General features: G+C 34.1%; 1 protein-coding gene across 3 annotated transcripts in view; it reads right to left on the bottom strand.

Moving 5' to 3' along the window:
* Positions 1 to 1,190: 1,190 nt before the first annotated feature.
* TMEM161B (transmembrane protein 161B) overlaps positions 1,191 to 16,024 on the bottom strand; it is a 66,458-nt gene continuing 51,624 nt past the window's right edge. For 2 of the 3 annotated variants that reach the window (XM_032627520.1, XM_032627522.1), the window contains 7 exons: positions 13,187 to 13,338; positions 12,666 to 12,726; positions 12,034 to 12,174; positions 9,097 to 9,210; positions 4,993 to 5,167; positions 3,660 to 3,756; positions 2,201 to 2,478 (listed from right to left, as the gene is read on the bottom strand). In XM_032627520.1, the coding sequence (XP_032483411.1) occupies positions 2,201 to 2,478; positions 3,660 to 3,756; positions 4,993 to 5,167; positions 9,097 to 9,210; positions 12,034 to 12,174; positions 12,666 to 12,726; positions 13,187 to 13,338 (1,018 nt within the window). Of the gene's footprint in view, positions 2,479 to 3,659; positions 3,757 to 4,992; positions 5,168 to 9,096; positions 9,211 to 12,033; positions 12,175 to 12,665; positions 12,727 to 13,186; positions 13,339 to 16,024 lie in introns of all 3 variants that reach the window. The other variant, XM_032627519.1, reaches the window with a different exon arrangement.

The following is a 16,024-nucleotide window of genomic DNA, read 5'->3' as shown; positions in this document are numbered from 1 at the left end:
CTTGGTTTACATAAAGTACAAACCCTTTTGCACTTAACACAATTCTTGGTACAAACATAACATGCTTAAATAAACCAGTTAGTAGTTGTAACTATCATTCTCTCAAAATTTGCTTTAAAAGGCTAAAAAAACCTAAACCAACTCATCACTTCAGTTAACAAGCAGTTTGTGTACGTTCATAATATACTTAGGGAGAATTCAAGTTTAAAGAGTCAATCAACAGTATTTCAAAAATACGTTATTCCATCCAATAATGAATTCTATTCCTTTCCCTCCATATTACTCCACTATACAATCACTGAAAATCAAAATAATAACTTTAATTATAACTTTCACAGTATAGCTTTTTAATAAGAATGGTAATAAATACCAGGTGAGATTTTTTGCAACTCCAACATGTAAGAACTTTCATAAACAAAATAAATGTCATACTTCACTGTAATCTTGTTATAAGATACTTATTTTAGTGATGCTGATATCTCAAGATACATTTGGAATGCTGCTTTTGGAAATACACATGGACTATCATTCTATATTATATTCACAATTCATTTCAACCAAAGAGTTTTATCCAACTTAAGCATTTACTTTATCACTCAGTCTTATTTAAAATATCATCTATTTTCAAAATATTTAACCTACACCAAAAGACAGGAACTTGCTGTACTGAGATTATTCAAATGAATATGAACCACAAGTCTTCAAAGTAATTCCAAAAGAAGAGTTTCAAAATTGCTTTCAATAGTGACAATAGCACTGAAACATAATACATAGCCTCTCAAGACAGTTATATGAAAGAATATTTACCAGTAAATTCTATTCATTTGGAAAAAAAACCCAACAAAACAAAACTGTTTATCTCTTATATTCATTCCCTATGGAAAAAAGCATCCCCAAAATTTACTTTTTTCCCCCATTTCATTTGAATTTTTCATTCGAATTACTTTAATTTCTGCCCTATAAAGTAAAAACACTACAAATAAAATAAATAAAAAATAAAATACAAACACTACAAATTAAAACAAGTCCTATTTAACATAGGTTTAAATAATACTGGTAAATCTGTCAAAAGGTTCTAATTATTTTTAAATGACAGAAAAAGAATTTTAATTTGGCAGCAACCACCTAAGTATTTATAAAATCGGAAGTATTCTCACACATAGGCAATACAAATAAATCACTTGCTCAGATGAATTTTCAAAATGTATTTTAATCTCGTTCCAGAAAGAAAATTTCTAGATACAAATACATCTCATTCAATCACATTTTAAAATACATTCAGCAACTTAAAATATTATAAGAACCCAACATTTTCATCTTTTATAATCTCAATATATTATATATTTAATATATAATATATATGTACAATACATACAGGTAGTCAGCAGGATTACAAAGTAATTTTTTAAAAGTTTGATCAATATTGATAAATATCTTTAGACTATTAAAAAGAACTATATTTAGGATCATAGAATAAAATAAAATATGGGCAGTCCAAACCTAATAGCAAGACTGCAAATGTTCATGTAGCCAATTATTTTAAAAGATCCCTCAAGTTGGCTAGAATGCATTTTAAAACAATATTCTTGCTACTCTCAAGCAGCAGTACTTGTAGATATTAAGCATGTACAACTCCATTAAATTTAAAATTACTATGCAGCTTTCTTTACTGTAATATACAGTAGCTATTCTTTTCTGTTGGATTTTGCTGTTGTTGCTGTTTGAAGAGTGACTCACATAGTACCAACAGAAGTGACTTTAGCTCCTTTCCCTCCTCTAAAGCATGGCTCAGTTTGAAGATTGTTCTATAGGCAGCCATTATGAATATTAACAGTACCTTAATACCATTACGAGCAACCAATCAATAACTGGAGTCATATGAGAAGTTTCAAAGACTGATGGAGGTTTCTGTAAACCAAGGTCATCAGAAGTATTACACTTGTAGATAGCTCTCTCACATCCATTAATACAAGGAGTTAAAGTTCCAACGCCACAGTATAGCAGTTAACAATCTATTCTATAATTTTAAATATTAATACCATTAATCCACCCTGAGAATACAGAGGAAGTATTTGAAACAAGATATTCTGATATGGTTTTCCTTCCTTTGTATTTGCTTTCTTCTGGTTTTTGTCAGACCTTCAAGGTACGAGTATCTGAATTCAGAGTGACTTCGATATCCTTTTTTGTTAACTGAGATTCACGCCACAGTGAGATACTGGTGATAGAAAAGCCCAAAAAGGCTTGTAGAAAAGAGACAAGCAGCAATCCACCAGGTCAGAAAAGACAGAAGTCCTCGAAAAAGCAGAGGAGTGAAAATGTTTTTTAAGCTGCTCAGTGCCACTGTTATTTGTGTAACAGTTACCTTCATCTTCCCATCAGCAGATGGTAATTCAGAGTAAACAGAATTGGAGGGTGGACTATTATCCACTGGCAAGGTAGTGATAGATTCTGGATAAATCCCCCAGGAATGATTACCTAGAAAATTCAAGACGCAAATAAAATGTGAAAAGTAATTCCAAAGCTCCTTATTTAGAAAAAATAAATAAATTATTTAACTTATATTTGAAATTAAGAACAAAAAGTTTAGTGGCACAACAAATTATTCAATGTTGAAAATAAAGTAAAATAATAATCTTTCTACACACCTTGGGAAAATTCACTTAACTTGACCAGATTATAATCTAACCTTATCAGTAAAGGTGCACATAAAAGCTAAAATCTAATTTACTTTTAATTAACTGCACTAAAATCTGGTAAAATAACAAAAACAGTTTTTTTTCTTGTATAATCCATGAATCAACTACCTCTAATGGAGTGACAGGGACAGACTCTGTAACTTCTGAGAATCTTTTCTACCTCTAGAATATCAGAATAAATTCTTTCTCAGAAACTCTCTCTGATGTCAATGTGAGAGATTATTAATAGCTTCCAGAAATATTTTTATCATATACTTTCCTATTTTGGATAGAATATGAGTCACATAATTTACAACTGAGCTACTCTTTTATGTTCCATAGATTCCTGAAGGACATTTACATCTATCACAGTTCTACTAAAGCATCTATAAGCCCACCCAATAATGCTTTTAGTTCCTTTGGCTTCTAAAACCCCAACACTGGCAGACTGCCTGACCTAAGCAAAGAAATGATCAATCAACAATAGATTCTTGAGTAACACCACAGATGGGCTGGATTGCTTAGTGAACAGACTTACAGAAGAACTTTGTTCTGCCACTGAGAAATCTTTTACTCTATCATCGTAAGTTATCTGAAGCAGAACTCACCAAAGCATTCTGTAATTCATAAATTTACAAGCACCTTGTAATAATTTAAATGTTATGCACTAACAAAATCTTAAATCACTCTCTTACAACATAAAATATTAAGATGAAAAGTGCTCACTCCAGTTACTCAGAATTAACCTTTAGCAAACAATTCTTTTAACATTATAAGACGATATGGGCCTGAATTTTCAAAATCAAGATGATCAATCAATGAATCAAATTCCACAGATTAAAATTTCGTATGTTTCCTCTTAAAATTTTTAAAGAGAAGAACAATTTTAAGAGGATTATTTCTTTGTAGGTAACAAAAAGCATTATTAACTATAGGTAGAAAGTAAAGCAACAAGTTTCCCAGTTGTCAGGGTATGCCTACCTAGAGTTTTCAAAAGCAGGGTTGTGTGAAGCAGCATGACCAGAGGAGCCACATACTGCAGTGCAATGACACAAAGGTAATAAAAGACTCGAGCGACCTGCAACCAACAACATTCTTAAGTTTCTAACACGGTTGACATGTTATGAATGAATTAAACTTTCATGTAATTGTCAAACTGAATTGCTTAAGAGATGAATAATCCTTTCATGGGAAGAAAGCTAAATGGTAATAAATTTGTACTTCATTATAAATGCCACCAGACTGACTTCAGAAAGGCTCAGTTCGAAGGTTCTTTAAAATGTGAAAATATTAAAATAAATTCCTTAAAAATATTTCTTAAGTGATTAATACAAACTGGAGAAACAAAACCACTAAAATTCAAATTGCTTATATTCACTTACTATTTCACATACAAAACAAAATGCTAAAATCTCTAAAGACAGACACCTAAAATATCAAACTAAATAACAATAACAGTCATATATGAGCATAAATAAAAACATTAATCCCCATTTATATTCGACTGAGGTAAAACTACAAAGTATGAAAATACATGAAAGGTAAGACATAAAAAAAGTTGTTTGAATCTTGATAGACACTTCTTACAATGAAATTTCGAGATTAAAAAACAGAGGACCCAACACCACATTTCTTCAAAAAGACACCATCAGGGCTTCCCTGGTGGCGCAGTGGTTGAGAGTCCGCCTGCCGATGCAGGGGACACGGGTTCGTGCCCCGGCCGGGAAGATCCCACGTGCCGCGGAGCGGCTGGGCCCGTGAGCCATGGCCGCTGAGCCTGCGCGTCCGAAGCACAGGCTCCGTAACGGGAGAGGCCACAACAGTGAGAGGCCCGTGTACCATAAAAAAAAAAAAAAAAAAAAAAAAAAAAAAAAGACACCATCAGGTTATAGGTCCAGTCCATTATAATGGTGGATGGATTCCTAGCACCTTCCTTCTCTGGAATCCCCAATAAGTTAAATTTTATGCTTCAGGTTCAAGTACTTGGAATAATGTTAAAAGGAATACATTTAGTCACTAAAACCAATATTTCCTACTCTTTAAGTCATAAAGGCTATACAATATACTGTGATGTCTTTCAAATCAATTAGGGGAGTCCCATTTACCAAAAGTAGATATACCACAGCTTTGCAACCCAAACTGTATGATACTTAATGTATTTAAGGCAAGAAGGGGAATTGAGATCCTTTCTTCACCTAGCACCAAAATCAGATCAAAGTCTCTGACATGTCAGTTTAAGATTATCCCATCTATTTATAGTCATTTACAACTCAGTATTTGCTATTTTTCATTTTGACTGCAGTATAAAACTTACCATTTTCTGAAGCTCAACCGTGCTTATTCGCCCTGCTTCTTTCTTCATCTGATCCACACATTTCTGGGCTAAGTTTAAGTAAGCTTGCAGGTGACTACGCATCATGGCCAACCGCAAAGCACACAGCAGGATTATTAACCAGAGTCGCAGAGTATCGAATGTAGCTTCTGTCATTCTACAGATCAAAAAGTTGATATGGTGCTCTCAAAGACCAAAATATGCTAGCATGCTAGTTATATGTGTTAATGTTCATCATTTAAGATATAGGGAAATCTAGACTTAGCTACAGATGGAGATATAAAAAGTATCCCACTCTACCACAGACTTACCTGCATGATACTTTCACTTGCTTAACAGATAAATGTATCATGAAATAAAACAGTACGAATTAATCTAGCAGAAAAAAGTAGAGCAACACTTGGGATTCTTTTCTCTAACTACGCTCCTCCATGGGGGGAAAAACGGCTATAAAACGAAAAGGGAAGTTGGGTGCTCTTAAACTGGAGACTATGAGAAAGAAGGAAGGAAACCAGAGGAGCTTGCCTGTGGAACTATCAAGTTATCAACCCATCTATTTCTGGCTAGAGTTTTGTTTGGTTATATAAATACCTGAGTAGGATCTTTCACTCTGCTGAATTCCTGATTGGGATCAAGAATTCTGATATACTGACAAAATCAGATGTTCCCTAAAGGACTTTAGAAAGAAGAGGTAAATTCTGATGTCCTTTTGGGGTCCACAGTTTCTGCTTTGATAAAAGATAATACTGTAATTTGAAAATAATGCCTACCCCATGCCTGACTCTATTCAAAGCTCTAGCACACATCAGGCGCTTAATATGTGACTGTTGAAATGTGTGGAGTGATCTGCCAGACAGGATCTGGAATTTATAGGCGTCTCCCCCAAATTCTTAAGACCATGAGGGTAGTATGGATGGCTATAAAGAAGACCAAGTGGAAAAAGATAAAAAACCTTACAACACTTTGCTCCAAAATAGGCTCCATTATCACCCCTTCCTTCTGTCCAGTGTAAGCACCTAGGAAAGGGACTAAAACTACAATATAGAAGTTGCCTGTGGAAATAAAGTTGAAGAACAGTACAGGAAACAGAAAAGGCAGAGAAGATGTGAAAGTGTATAGTTTGGTTTGAACTATTTATGAAGTGGAGGGAAAATAGGGATGGAACAAAGGCTTTATTATGTATGTTCTCCTTTGGTTTCCTTTTTACAAGGTCATGAGTGAACATGGACATAAAGCTCCAATAGAGATGTACTGTTGGTTAGGAAGCATAAAGGCATAACTTTTTTTTTTTTTTTTTTTTTTTTTGCGGTACGCGGGCCTCTCACTGTTGTGGCCTCTCCTGTTGCGGAGCACAGGCTCCGGACGCGCAGGCTCAGTGGCCATGCTCACGGGCCCAGCCGCTCCGTGGCATGTGGGATCTTCCCAGACCGGGGCACGAACCCGTGTCCCCTGCATCGGCAGGTGGACTCTCAACCACTGCGCCACCAGGGAAGCCCAAGGCATAACTTTTTATCAATACATTTACACTGTAATGAACAATGAGGTTAAGATATCAGTCATGTGAGACTGACAGTACACAAAAGTCAAGACCATTCACAGCCTTGAACCTTTCCAGGGGCTTACAGACAATACTGTGCTCCCTGGTGTGGTACAACCAGGAGGCTTGACTGGCAGTATTCTGAAGACAGCTATTACGCATGCTTTGAGGGAGACAGATAACAGAAATGAAGCAAATGGTATAAGGCAGTGAATCAAAACATATCTGCTCTGTTTATGAGGAGTTCAGGATTTAGATAACAGTCCCTAATTAAATAGTACTGCTAACTCAGATTATTTAACCAACTTCATAAGGATTTGGTAAGTTGAAATGATGGGGTATCTCAAGAAAGAGTCTGAGCTGGGACAAAATATACAGGTAAAGAACAGGCAGAAGAATTTCTCCAAATTCCTGAAGCCATTCTAGGGTTCACCATATATGTTCTCTTCTGGTTTTCTTCTCACAAGGTTACACACATATGGACTCTGCTTGCTCACATTTTATTTTTTTGATGCCCAAGCAGGGTGGATGAGTTTAAATATATTTCCAGATTGAAACTGCATTCTATCCATTTTTGCTTCTGACTACAAATAAAGGCCTTTGACAAACCATTTAATCCACATGACAGACGAAGAACCTGGGATGACGGGCAGCCATTTTTTCTCAATCTAACATGGACTTTGGAGTTTAAACAAAAATTAAAAATCACCTGTCTAATCACTTAATGTAATGATCTGACAAATAAAAAAAGAATAAAATGGAGCAGAGATATGACTGTAATTCTGTTTCATTTATGAAGGTCAGGAAAGGGAATGGGACAAAGGAAATAAAGCTATAGGAAGAGGACTCTAGGTCTTCATGTGCAACAAAATTTTTCCTGTAATTTAACATACCAAGGGGAAAATTCCTTCTTCCTACTTCCTTTAAGCATAGTATTCACTACTAATCTGTACATAGTTTTGTAGGCTACAAGTGGGGAAATGAATATTGGTATAACTACTAAATGCTTTACATACACCAGATCTGGCTGAATAACCTTAGCCAAATTGTTTAACCTCTGAGTCTGTTATTTCATCTATAAAATGGAATGAGAACAGAGATCATAAATAGAGAATTACTATAAGAATGAATGAGATAAAATATGTAAAATATCAATACCCAGCATAATAACTGGTGTATGTCACAAATGCTAGTTTCCTTGTTTTCGTAATTAAACTAAGGCAAATATAAAATCAGAAACCATAATTACAGAAGTATAAAATCCAACTTCTATGATCAAACTTCAAGGAAGGACTAGGAATGCTTTCAGCATCAAAGATGTGGGTTAAAAGTTTATCTAAGATTTGGTCTGGAACCCTACAATCCTTTGGATTACTTTTAAATACTCAGTGAACCTGTCAAGTTAAAATTACCATTAAAGCTTACTTGTGTGGGGGAAAAAATGTTATGACTTCAATGTATACTTTCTTAGTTCAATAAGATTAGGTGTTAAAAAAAAAAAATCATGGTCATCACCGATTCTACACTTCAAGACAAATTTGTACCAGGATCTAAAAGAAATACATAATATAAAATGCATACTGTGGAATCATTGACTAGTCAAGATTTTCTATTTTAATTCTGATGAGGCAAAGCAGTGGAAGGAACATTTATTAACCACTTACTTCCAGCTGGTTGCATTACATGTGTTCTTTCATTTAATTCCAATGATAACCTTGTGAGGTGGATACTATTATCTTCATTTTCCAGACGGGGAAACAGAGGTTCAGTGAAGTAAAATAATCTCCCTCAAGTGACAGTTTTAGTGAGGATCAGAACTGGGGTTTGAACCAGCTCTGCCTGAATCTTTTTATTACTCTAACATAGTTCCATAAGGCTAATGAGTTAACATATCAAGTATAGTTATTAATGCCTTTTAATAAATTGTTTCTATGTTACCTTCTTCTGTTAAAATACAGTTGTCTAATTGGGGAAATACGACCTAATATTTGATAACAATGTTAAGGTTTTATTTTTAATTTTAATAGCTATGATGATAATACTGTCATGTAGAAAAATATCCTTATTTTTTAGAGATGCATACTAAAGTTCTTAGGGGTAAAAATGTTATGCCTCTAATTTACTTGAAAAACTACTTCATCCAAAAACAAAGCAAAAAACAGTGAAGCAAATATGGAAAATGTTAACAACTCTTAAGGGGCTAAATATATGAATTTCCATTTATACTACTCATTTTTTCCTCCATAATTTTCACAATTAAGAAAAAAGTAAGAGAAATGTAGTGTCTTAAAAAAAGCAGAAAAACTTACAACTGTACAAGATAATATTAGTGCAGAGTAACAATCATCCAAAACCATTAATGAAGATCACAAAAGGTAAAATGATGACCTATAGTTTCTATTTTATAATATATTTAAACATTTCTATTAATGTTTTAAAAATAGTGTCCTAATGTTATCATTAAAAAATGTGAACACAGTAAATAACATTTTAGAAAAGTTTTGATTATATAATGAAATAAAAATTAGCCCCCAAATACCCATACTTACAAAGGGACACTTTCTTTACCCAATGGTGGGTTCATAATGTAGTCTTTGGTGATTGGTTTTACCCAGAGCAGAACCATAAATAAAGGTGCCAAGAAGTTGATATGAAGTAATGTTCTGAAAGTATGTAAGAAATAAACATAAAAATCCAGAAACAAAATACACTAATAAACTACAGAACCTTGGGACTTAAAAAATGAAGGTAGGAACTTATTTTCAGTATTCTATATTAAGGTACTATTGTCACCATTATTTTATATTTATCACTACTACTTAACACTGATTTGAGCCCTTGTAAAAATACCTCATTATTTTAATTGTTCAGAAGAGAACATTCAGATTGAGGAAAGTTAAATGACTTGCTCATGGCAATATTACAGGTTAGAAGGAGATCTAGCACTAAAATCTAAATCTGTTCACTCCTATTCTAGTGTTCTTTAACAATCTCCTACTGTATCCCTGATTTAATACACTGGTACTTAAATGATTCTCTAACTTTGCACAATCAATGAATCCAATGGATTTTCAGCATAGGAGTCATCTTTTGATACTTTTCAGTCCAGCTAAAACAAAGTGCATTCTCATTATTTACAAGTAAGAGACAGTGATTAGCAAGGTCCATAATACTAGAAGGCATATGGAAGATGGAAGCTACTGCAGCAACTTACTTATAAATGAGGAAACTTTCAATATGTAATGAACATGTAAAAGGTCTTAATTACATTGTTAAAATCATAAATGACTCACATTTTTATTTCTTCCTGAAGCATTATGAACATACCTGAAATTAATTTCCCTATCCTATAAAAACCAAGGAAATTTATATTTCTCCTACAAGGCAAAATACCCAATACAGCAAAAGGTTTCAGGTGTGAGATGTAATGTCATTGTTAATTGTTGTCCCAAGTTTGTATCCTACAGAGATAGATGACTGGTAAAGACTGTCCTTATTTCAGAAAGACAAAATTCTTCAGACTATTTTATTACCATATACTGCTTTTATTACCAACCATGCTGGGGGAGCTAAACTGGAGGGTTTAAAATACACACACACACACATACACACACACACTTTAAAATACCACTACAGTGCAAGTGATAGTGATTTCTGTGAGCAAATGGCCAGATCAGGAAACCATGAACACCTGACAGGGAGAGGTGGCACTCTGGTTCTAAGCTCTGGCACTAAAACAAGTACCACTGCCTGGCCATGAGGGTAAAGAGAATGCTGCTCTTTGTGCCAGTCATGCTGCTCTCACAACAAAACTAGCTTCCCACACCCTGTATCCGGGCAGGTGTGTGTGTGTGTGTGTGTGTGTGTGTGTGTGTGTGTGTGTGTGTGTGTGTGGTGGGGGGGCGTGGGGTTGGGGAGTTTGCAATACACTGCATCCGGGCACGTGTGTGTGTGTGTGTGTGTGTGTGTGTGTGTGTGTGTGTGGCGGGGCGTGGGGTTGGGGAGTTTGCAATACACTGAAAATAAAACTCCAAATTCCCAAAGGGAAAAATCTTAAGAAGCCACATTTTACTGAGAAGGAAACTAAAATGTGCCCCCATCCCCAACCCCAAACCACCACTAAATGCTTTAAATGTTTTTATAAAGTGATTCTTTCATCCCACAGCCTGGGTAAACCATCGGGTGCAGGGGAAGAAAGCAGCAGTATTAGGTATGCAGTGTTGCTAGGGAACACTCTAGTATCAAGGAGCAGCCCACAGCGGTTTCAGTAGCTGGTGAAGGGCTCCCCTCCACCCACTCTTTCAGCTTATTTAAATCATAACACTGGGGTTAGTGGACTGAAGTGTGTGTGGAGAGAGGAGGGGGAGAATCAGGTTTTGTTTTAAAAGGAGCCATTAGAGAGACGGATGGTGGGAGAAAGGCAGGATGTAGCCAACAGCATGCTGAGTAAAAGGAGTGGAAAAAAGGGATGAAGGAGTGTGTACTGGGAGGTGAGAATAAATAAATACACACACAAAGCAAATAAAGAAAAATGGAGGTAAGGAAAAACACAAAAAAACTTTCAAAATTAAAATAAAGGAAAATGACATAGGTAAGACATAAGAATGTGAAAAGACTAGAGAATCAGCATCATTAAATATCGGCTTTTAAAGAGCAGAAATGTTAGGAAATATGATTACTCAGAGAAACTTAATGACTATAAATACATATATCGAAATGGAGTATTCTCAACTTAGGCTTCTACTGCAAAACAAAAAGAGGACTTGGAAATTTGGATCTGGATATGAAATGAAGATAAAAATCTGTCACTCTGCCAAGGTGTCCACACCAACAACAACAAAAAATCTGTGACAACCACAAATAAGATAGTAAATGGGCTCTGAACAATATGCAGAGATTAGAATACGATTTCTCCATTTGAAAGCTAAAATAGTAATCTATGATATTTAACACTGTACGGTATTAGCCATCCCGAACTAAAATAATCTTGCAAACAGATCAATAATATAAGGAAAACAAACATTCCTTATGTATACAGATTTACTTTCAAAACATTTTTAAATAAAATACTTTAAATAAAAATATTAAATTATTTAAATAAAATTATTTATATGAAATTTAAATAAGTATTTTTAACTTAAAAATTCTGATTTAAAGAAATTTCCATAGATCCTTAGATCAGTGGCAGAGATTACAATATCATAAACATTCATCTCTGAGTTCAAAAGAACTAACATAAATACTGATATTTCCATTTTAACAGATAAAAGAGAAATTTAATAATTTAGTGGGGTTTTTTTACATAGGACTTAAAATTTAGAAGTGAATGAAAGAAGCTTGCTTATAGTAGAAAGAGGAAGAAGTGTGACATCAAATGATTATTAATTTTCAATACAATAATTTATGATTTCATTACAATAATATACCTTCATTAAGATGAAAAACATATATTTATCTGCATGTGCTTATGTACATTTTCCGCTTACTGTGTAATTTTTTCTGTTGCCAAATTCAGGGCATCCAGATGCATTTGAGCCAGCCGTAATCCAGGAAATGTCAAAAAAGCCCCAATGAGCGAACAGAAAATAGCCAGGAAAAATTTGAAAGTAAGTTTTGAAACAGGACCCCTAAAAATAAAATTTTTAAAAAAGCTGATAAACTTTTGAAGTTAACTTTCTAGAAATTTCCATTCTTCTAATCAATTACTTTACAAACCACAATAATAACAGTAATACAAACAAAGTAAACTCCTACAAAAAGACTGCTCTTATTCAATCATCCATAAAGGATTTTGATGAAGTATAAAGTAAATCAGACATCTCTTAAGGCAGTTTTAACAATCTAACCTACATGTTCAACGTAGAAAATAACATGTGATTCATAAATTTCATTTAATCTCTAGTAGAAGAGGAATTAAGTTAAATAAGAGCAAATTCAAATTCTATAAAAGATACTTTATACAAATGTAAAAAACATGAGTAAGAATATTGCTTAAAAAGAGACAGTCCTACTTAAAAAAGAACTCCTTTCACTGATTAAAAACAAAGAACCACTTATAGTAAATGCTATTTTACCAAAAATGGAAAAAATTAAATCCAAATAATAATTAAAAACTTACTGAGATTCTAAACCTTGCTTTTCGAGAAACTGCATCGCACTGTCTGAAAAATTTGTAAACCCTGTAGGGGGAAATAATTTACTCTTATCATAGGGGTAAAACACAGAATCTTTGGAAATAAAATGCTAGAAAACAGAACATCTTAAATTTTGAAATGAGCATAGCTCTTTCATGTGCTAATTAGTATGTCATAATGCAATAAAACTTAGTTATTAGGAGAAATAGTCTTTGAAAACATCCCTTTGATATTTGTACATTCCATGAGTATGCATAAAATTTGCATTAAAATTTGCATTTTTATCTGTGTGCATCTTTATCTAACATTAGTATTGGTGAAACTTATTTAACTTTAAGGAAAAAATGGGGAGGGAACAGCACTTTTGGAAAAAGGTAGCAAAAGCTTAGCTAAAAAAAAAAACAAAAAAAAGATCTTAAGAATAATAAAGGTTAATTATTTAGAACATTACAGAACATACGCCTCAAACCTAATTTTAAAAACTTAACAGATATGAAATTCTTACCTGTTTCAAGTCCAAATTCCAGATAGTTTTCTGTTACAATCAAGACTGCCATTGCTTTCACAAAGAAAAAAAATCCAAAGGTAACACAGACTGATCTTTCACCACCATCTTCTACTTTAAAATAGTGTGTAGTTAATGAAAATAGAACTTTGCTGCAGAAGGAAAAGTTCAGGAAAAACCACAAATAACTTCGTGGAACTTAAACACAACCATCTTTACAGGGCCTGAACTCCAATAAAATTTGACTACAATATTCATTTTGATGCTATAACATGCTTAACTACAAAGTGCCGTTTGGAAGTAAGTGAAAAACTAATGAAAATCTGAATAGTCTTCCAGAAAATAAGACATAAAAACAAAGCAAATCTAAGTGAAGTTTATAACATTTTTAAATTAATAAAAAGTGTACATACACATACTAAGCTGTAATTAGGGAAAGAATGTATTTCTACTTTATCTAACTCAAATTTACTTGGAGGTTATTACAATAATTTTATGAAATAGGTTCTCAGTGAAACTATTATGAAATAGTTCTCAGAAAAGCCAAGGTACCAGTTATCTTAGGGAACTACCTTTTATTGTGTATATCTGTCAAGTAGCTTTATATTTAGAATTAAACACACATCATAGGAATCATCTGTAAATCATCCACTAATTCAAAATTTGAGAATTACTAATAGCCAATGTGTAAGCTGTGGCACAAAAACTAAATAAGCATCTGGGATCAGCATTTCACAGTATGATAAAACAAAATACTTTAAACAAGTTCCTGCTGAGTACTCAAAAACAACCAAAGGCTCAACATGCTCACCTATTTTTAAATATTTAAATTTTATATGAAAGTACTAAAGAGACTATTTTATCTGAGCCTTTCCCCCCTTAGTAATTAATCAAATCAAGAGCAAATCAGTGGATGATCCATAGCTATAATCCAGATTTCCATTATACCAAATTGTTCTCCTTGAAAGCATAAACCCACCAAACAAAATAAGGTGCTTGGCCAAAAAAATCTAGAAAAGCAACTTATACATTGATTATATATCAAGCATAGGAAATAATAGCAGCTGTCATTTAGTACTTGCCAAGTGCTAAGCATTACCAATTAACTCATTTCATCCTTACATTAGCCAACTATTATCATTACTCTGCCAGATTTAAAAAAACTATGGCACAGATAGGTTAAATAGCTTGCTCAAGATCACACAGCTAGATCAGAGGCAGTTGGGATTTAAATCTAGGCAGTCTGGATCCAGAGTATGTTCAGCTAACAACTTAGTATACTGCCTCTAAGATACTGTATACAGCACCTAAGCTATGTGGTAGTTAGCAGCAACACATGAAATCATTTTCAAAATAGAGCTGCCTTGACAGAAGTAAATCGTTCATTCAAACATCCTCACAATCAGAAGTATTCTTTTCTTTTTGCGGTACGCGGGCCTCTCACTGTTGTGGCCTCTCCCGTTGCGGAGCAACAGGCTCCGGACGCGCAGGCTCAGCGGCCATGGCTCACGGGTGCAGCCGCTCCGCGGCATGTGGGATCTTCCCGGACCGGGGCACGAACCCGTGTCCCCTGCATCGGCAGGTGGACTCTCAACCACTGCGCCACCAGGGAAGCCCAGAAGTATTCTTATTAAGGAATGGATGGGCAAGGATAAGGACGCTCGTCCTTGCTCTTTAAAAGGAAGATGTCCTTTGCTGCCTATTTAAAATATGCTAATACAGTTATTACCCAGTCTCTATTAAGATCCCACCTAGGATACTGGATATTAATGTAGAGTCCCAGCTGCTCTAAAGCTTACGGGCACCTACCCTAAGTAAGCCAACATGAAGGTAATACAGACAGATGACTTTCTTGCATCTTTCAAATGCAACTTGAAATAAATCTCTACTAGAATGTAAACTCCGTATCAAGGATTCTTGTCTCTTGCGCACTGCTTAGAGCACCAAAAGAAGTGCCTGGCACATAGTAGGTACTCAAACAATCAGTGAACAAATTTTGCCATAGAAATAATGTTTTACATGGTAGTTTAGGTAACCTGAAACTATTAATTCTATGCTTTAACAGTAAATAGACCTTTTGAAGAATGAGATAAAAACAATTCTTTCTCTGGGATAAGATACTCAAAGTAAAAAACTAATATAGAAAAAGTTTTAATCTAAGATCTGTTTTTATCAGTGGTAATAACAAAAATACAAATTATTTACCACTCAGGGTTATAAATTTAAAGAGTGTTCTAAGTTTTATAACGGCTTAGGCTTTGTTTTCTTAAGGCTTATTTAGAAGATAGTTCCCTCTTTTAAATGTCAAAAAATAAAATGAAGTATAAGAATAGCTCATTTTTATCCACCTATTCCTGGGGCAACAAGGCCCTCAGAAGTGTGTGATGGGAAGTGTCTTTATTAACCTCCTTTAGTCAAGCACCTCATTTTTCAATGAGTATCATCCCCCTTCCTGACTTTCACTGTTCTCACCTCAATTAATCCCACTCTAGCTAATCTCCCTTTCATACAAACCTCTCTGCTCTTTCTCAAATTCCATGATTCAAGATAAATACTTGCTAAAATTTATTTTCCTAATTACTTACTAGCAATAGAATTATTTTCTTTGGAAAAAATGTGGTCTTGTGTGCTAATTATAGATCAAATGAACTTTCATGGGCTAATCCGAAAGGAGATGCCATTTATAGCATTATTTCTCTAAAAAGATTATTTTATTTCCAAGCATTTCAGAATACAATCTACATGCAAGGTGAAGGTACAATCTAAAAATTGCTGTATTAGGAATTTATTTCAACTTCTTAATATATTTCTTTACAGACTACTATAATATTACTTATA

Source organism: Phocoena sinus, chromosome 3 (assembly GCF_008692025.1).
Source record: "Phocoena sinus isolate mPhoSin1 chromosome 3, mPhoSin1.pri, whole genome shotgun sequence".
Classification (NCBI taxonomy): Eukaryota; Metazoa; Chordata; class Mammalia; order Artiodactyla; family Phocoenidae; genus Phocoena; species Phocoena sinus.
The sequence above is the reverse complement of the archived record's forward strand: the minus strand, read 5'-3'. Positions and strand labels throughout refer to the sequence as shown.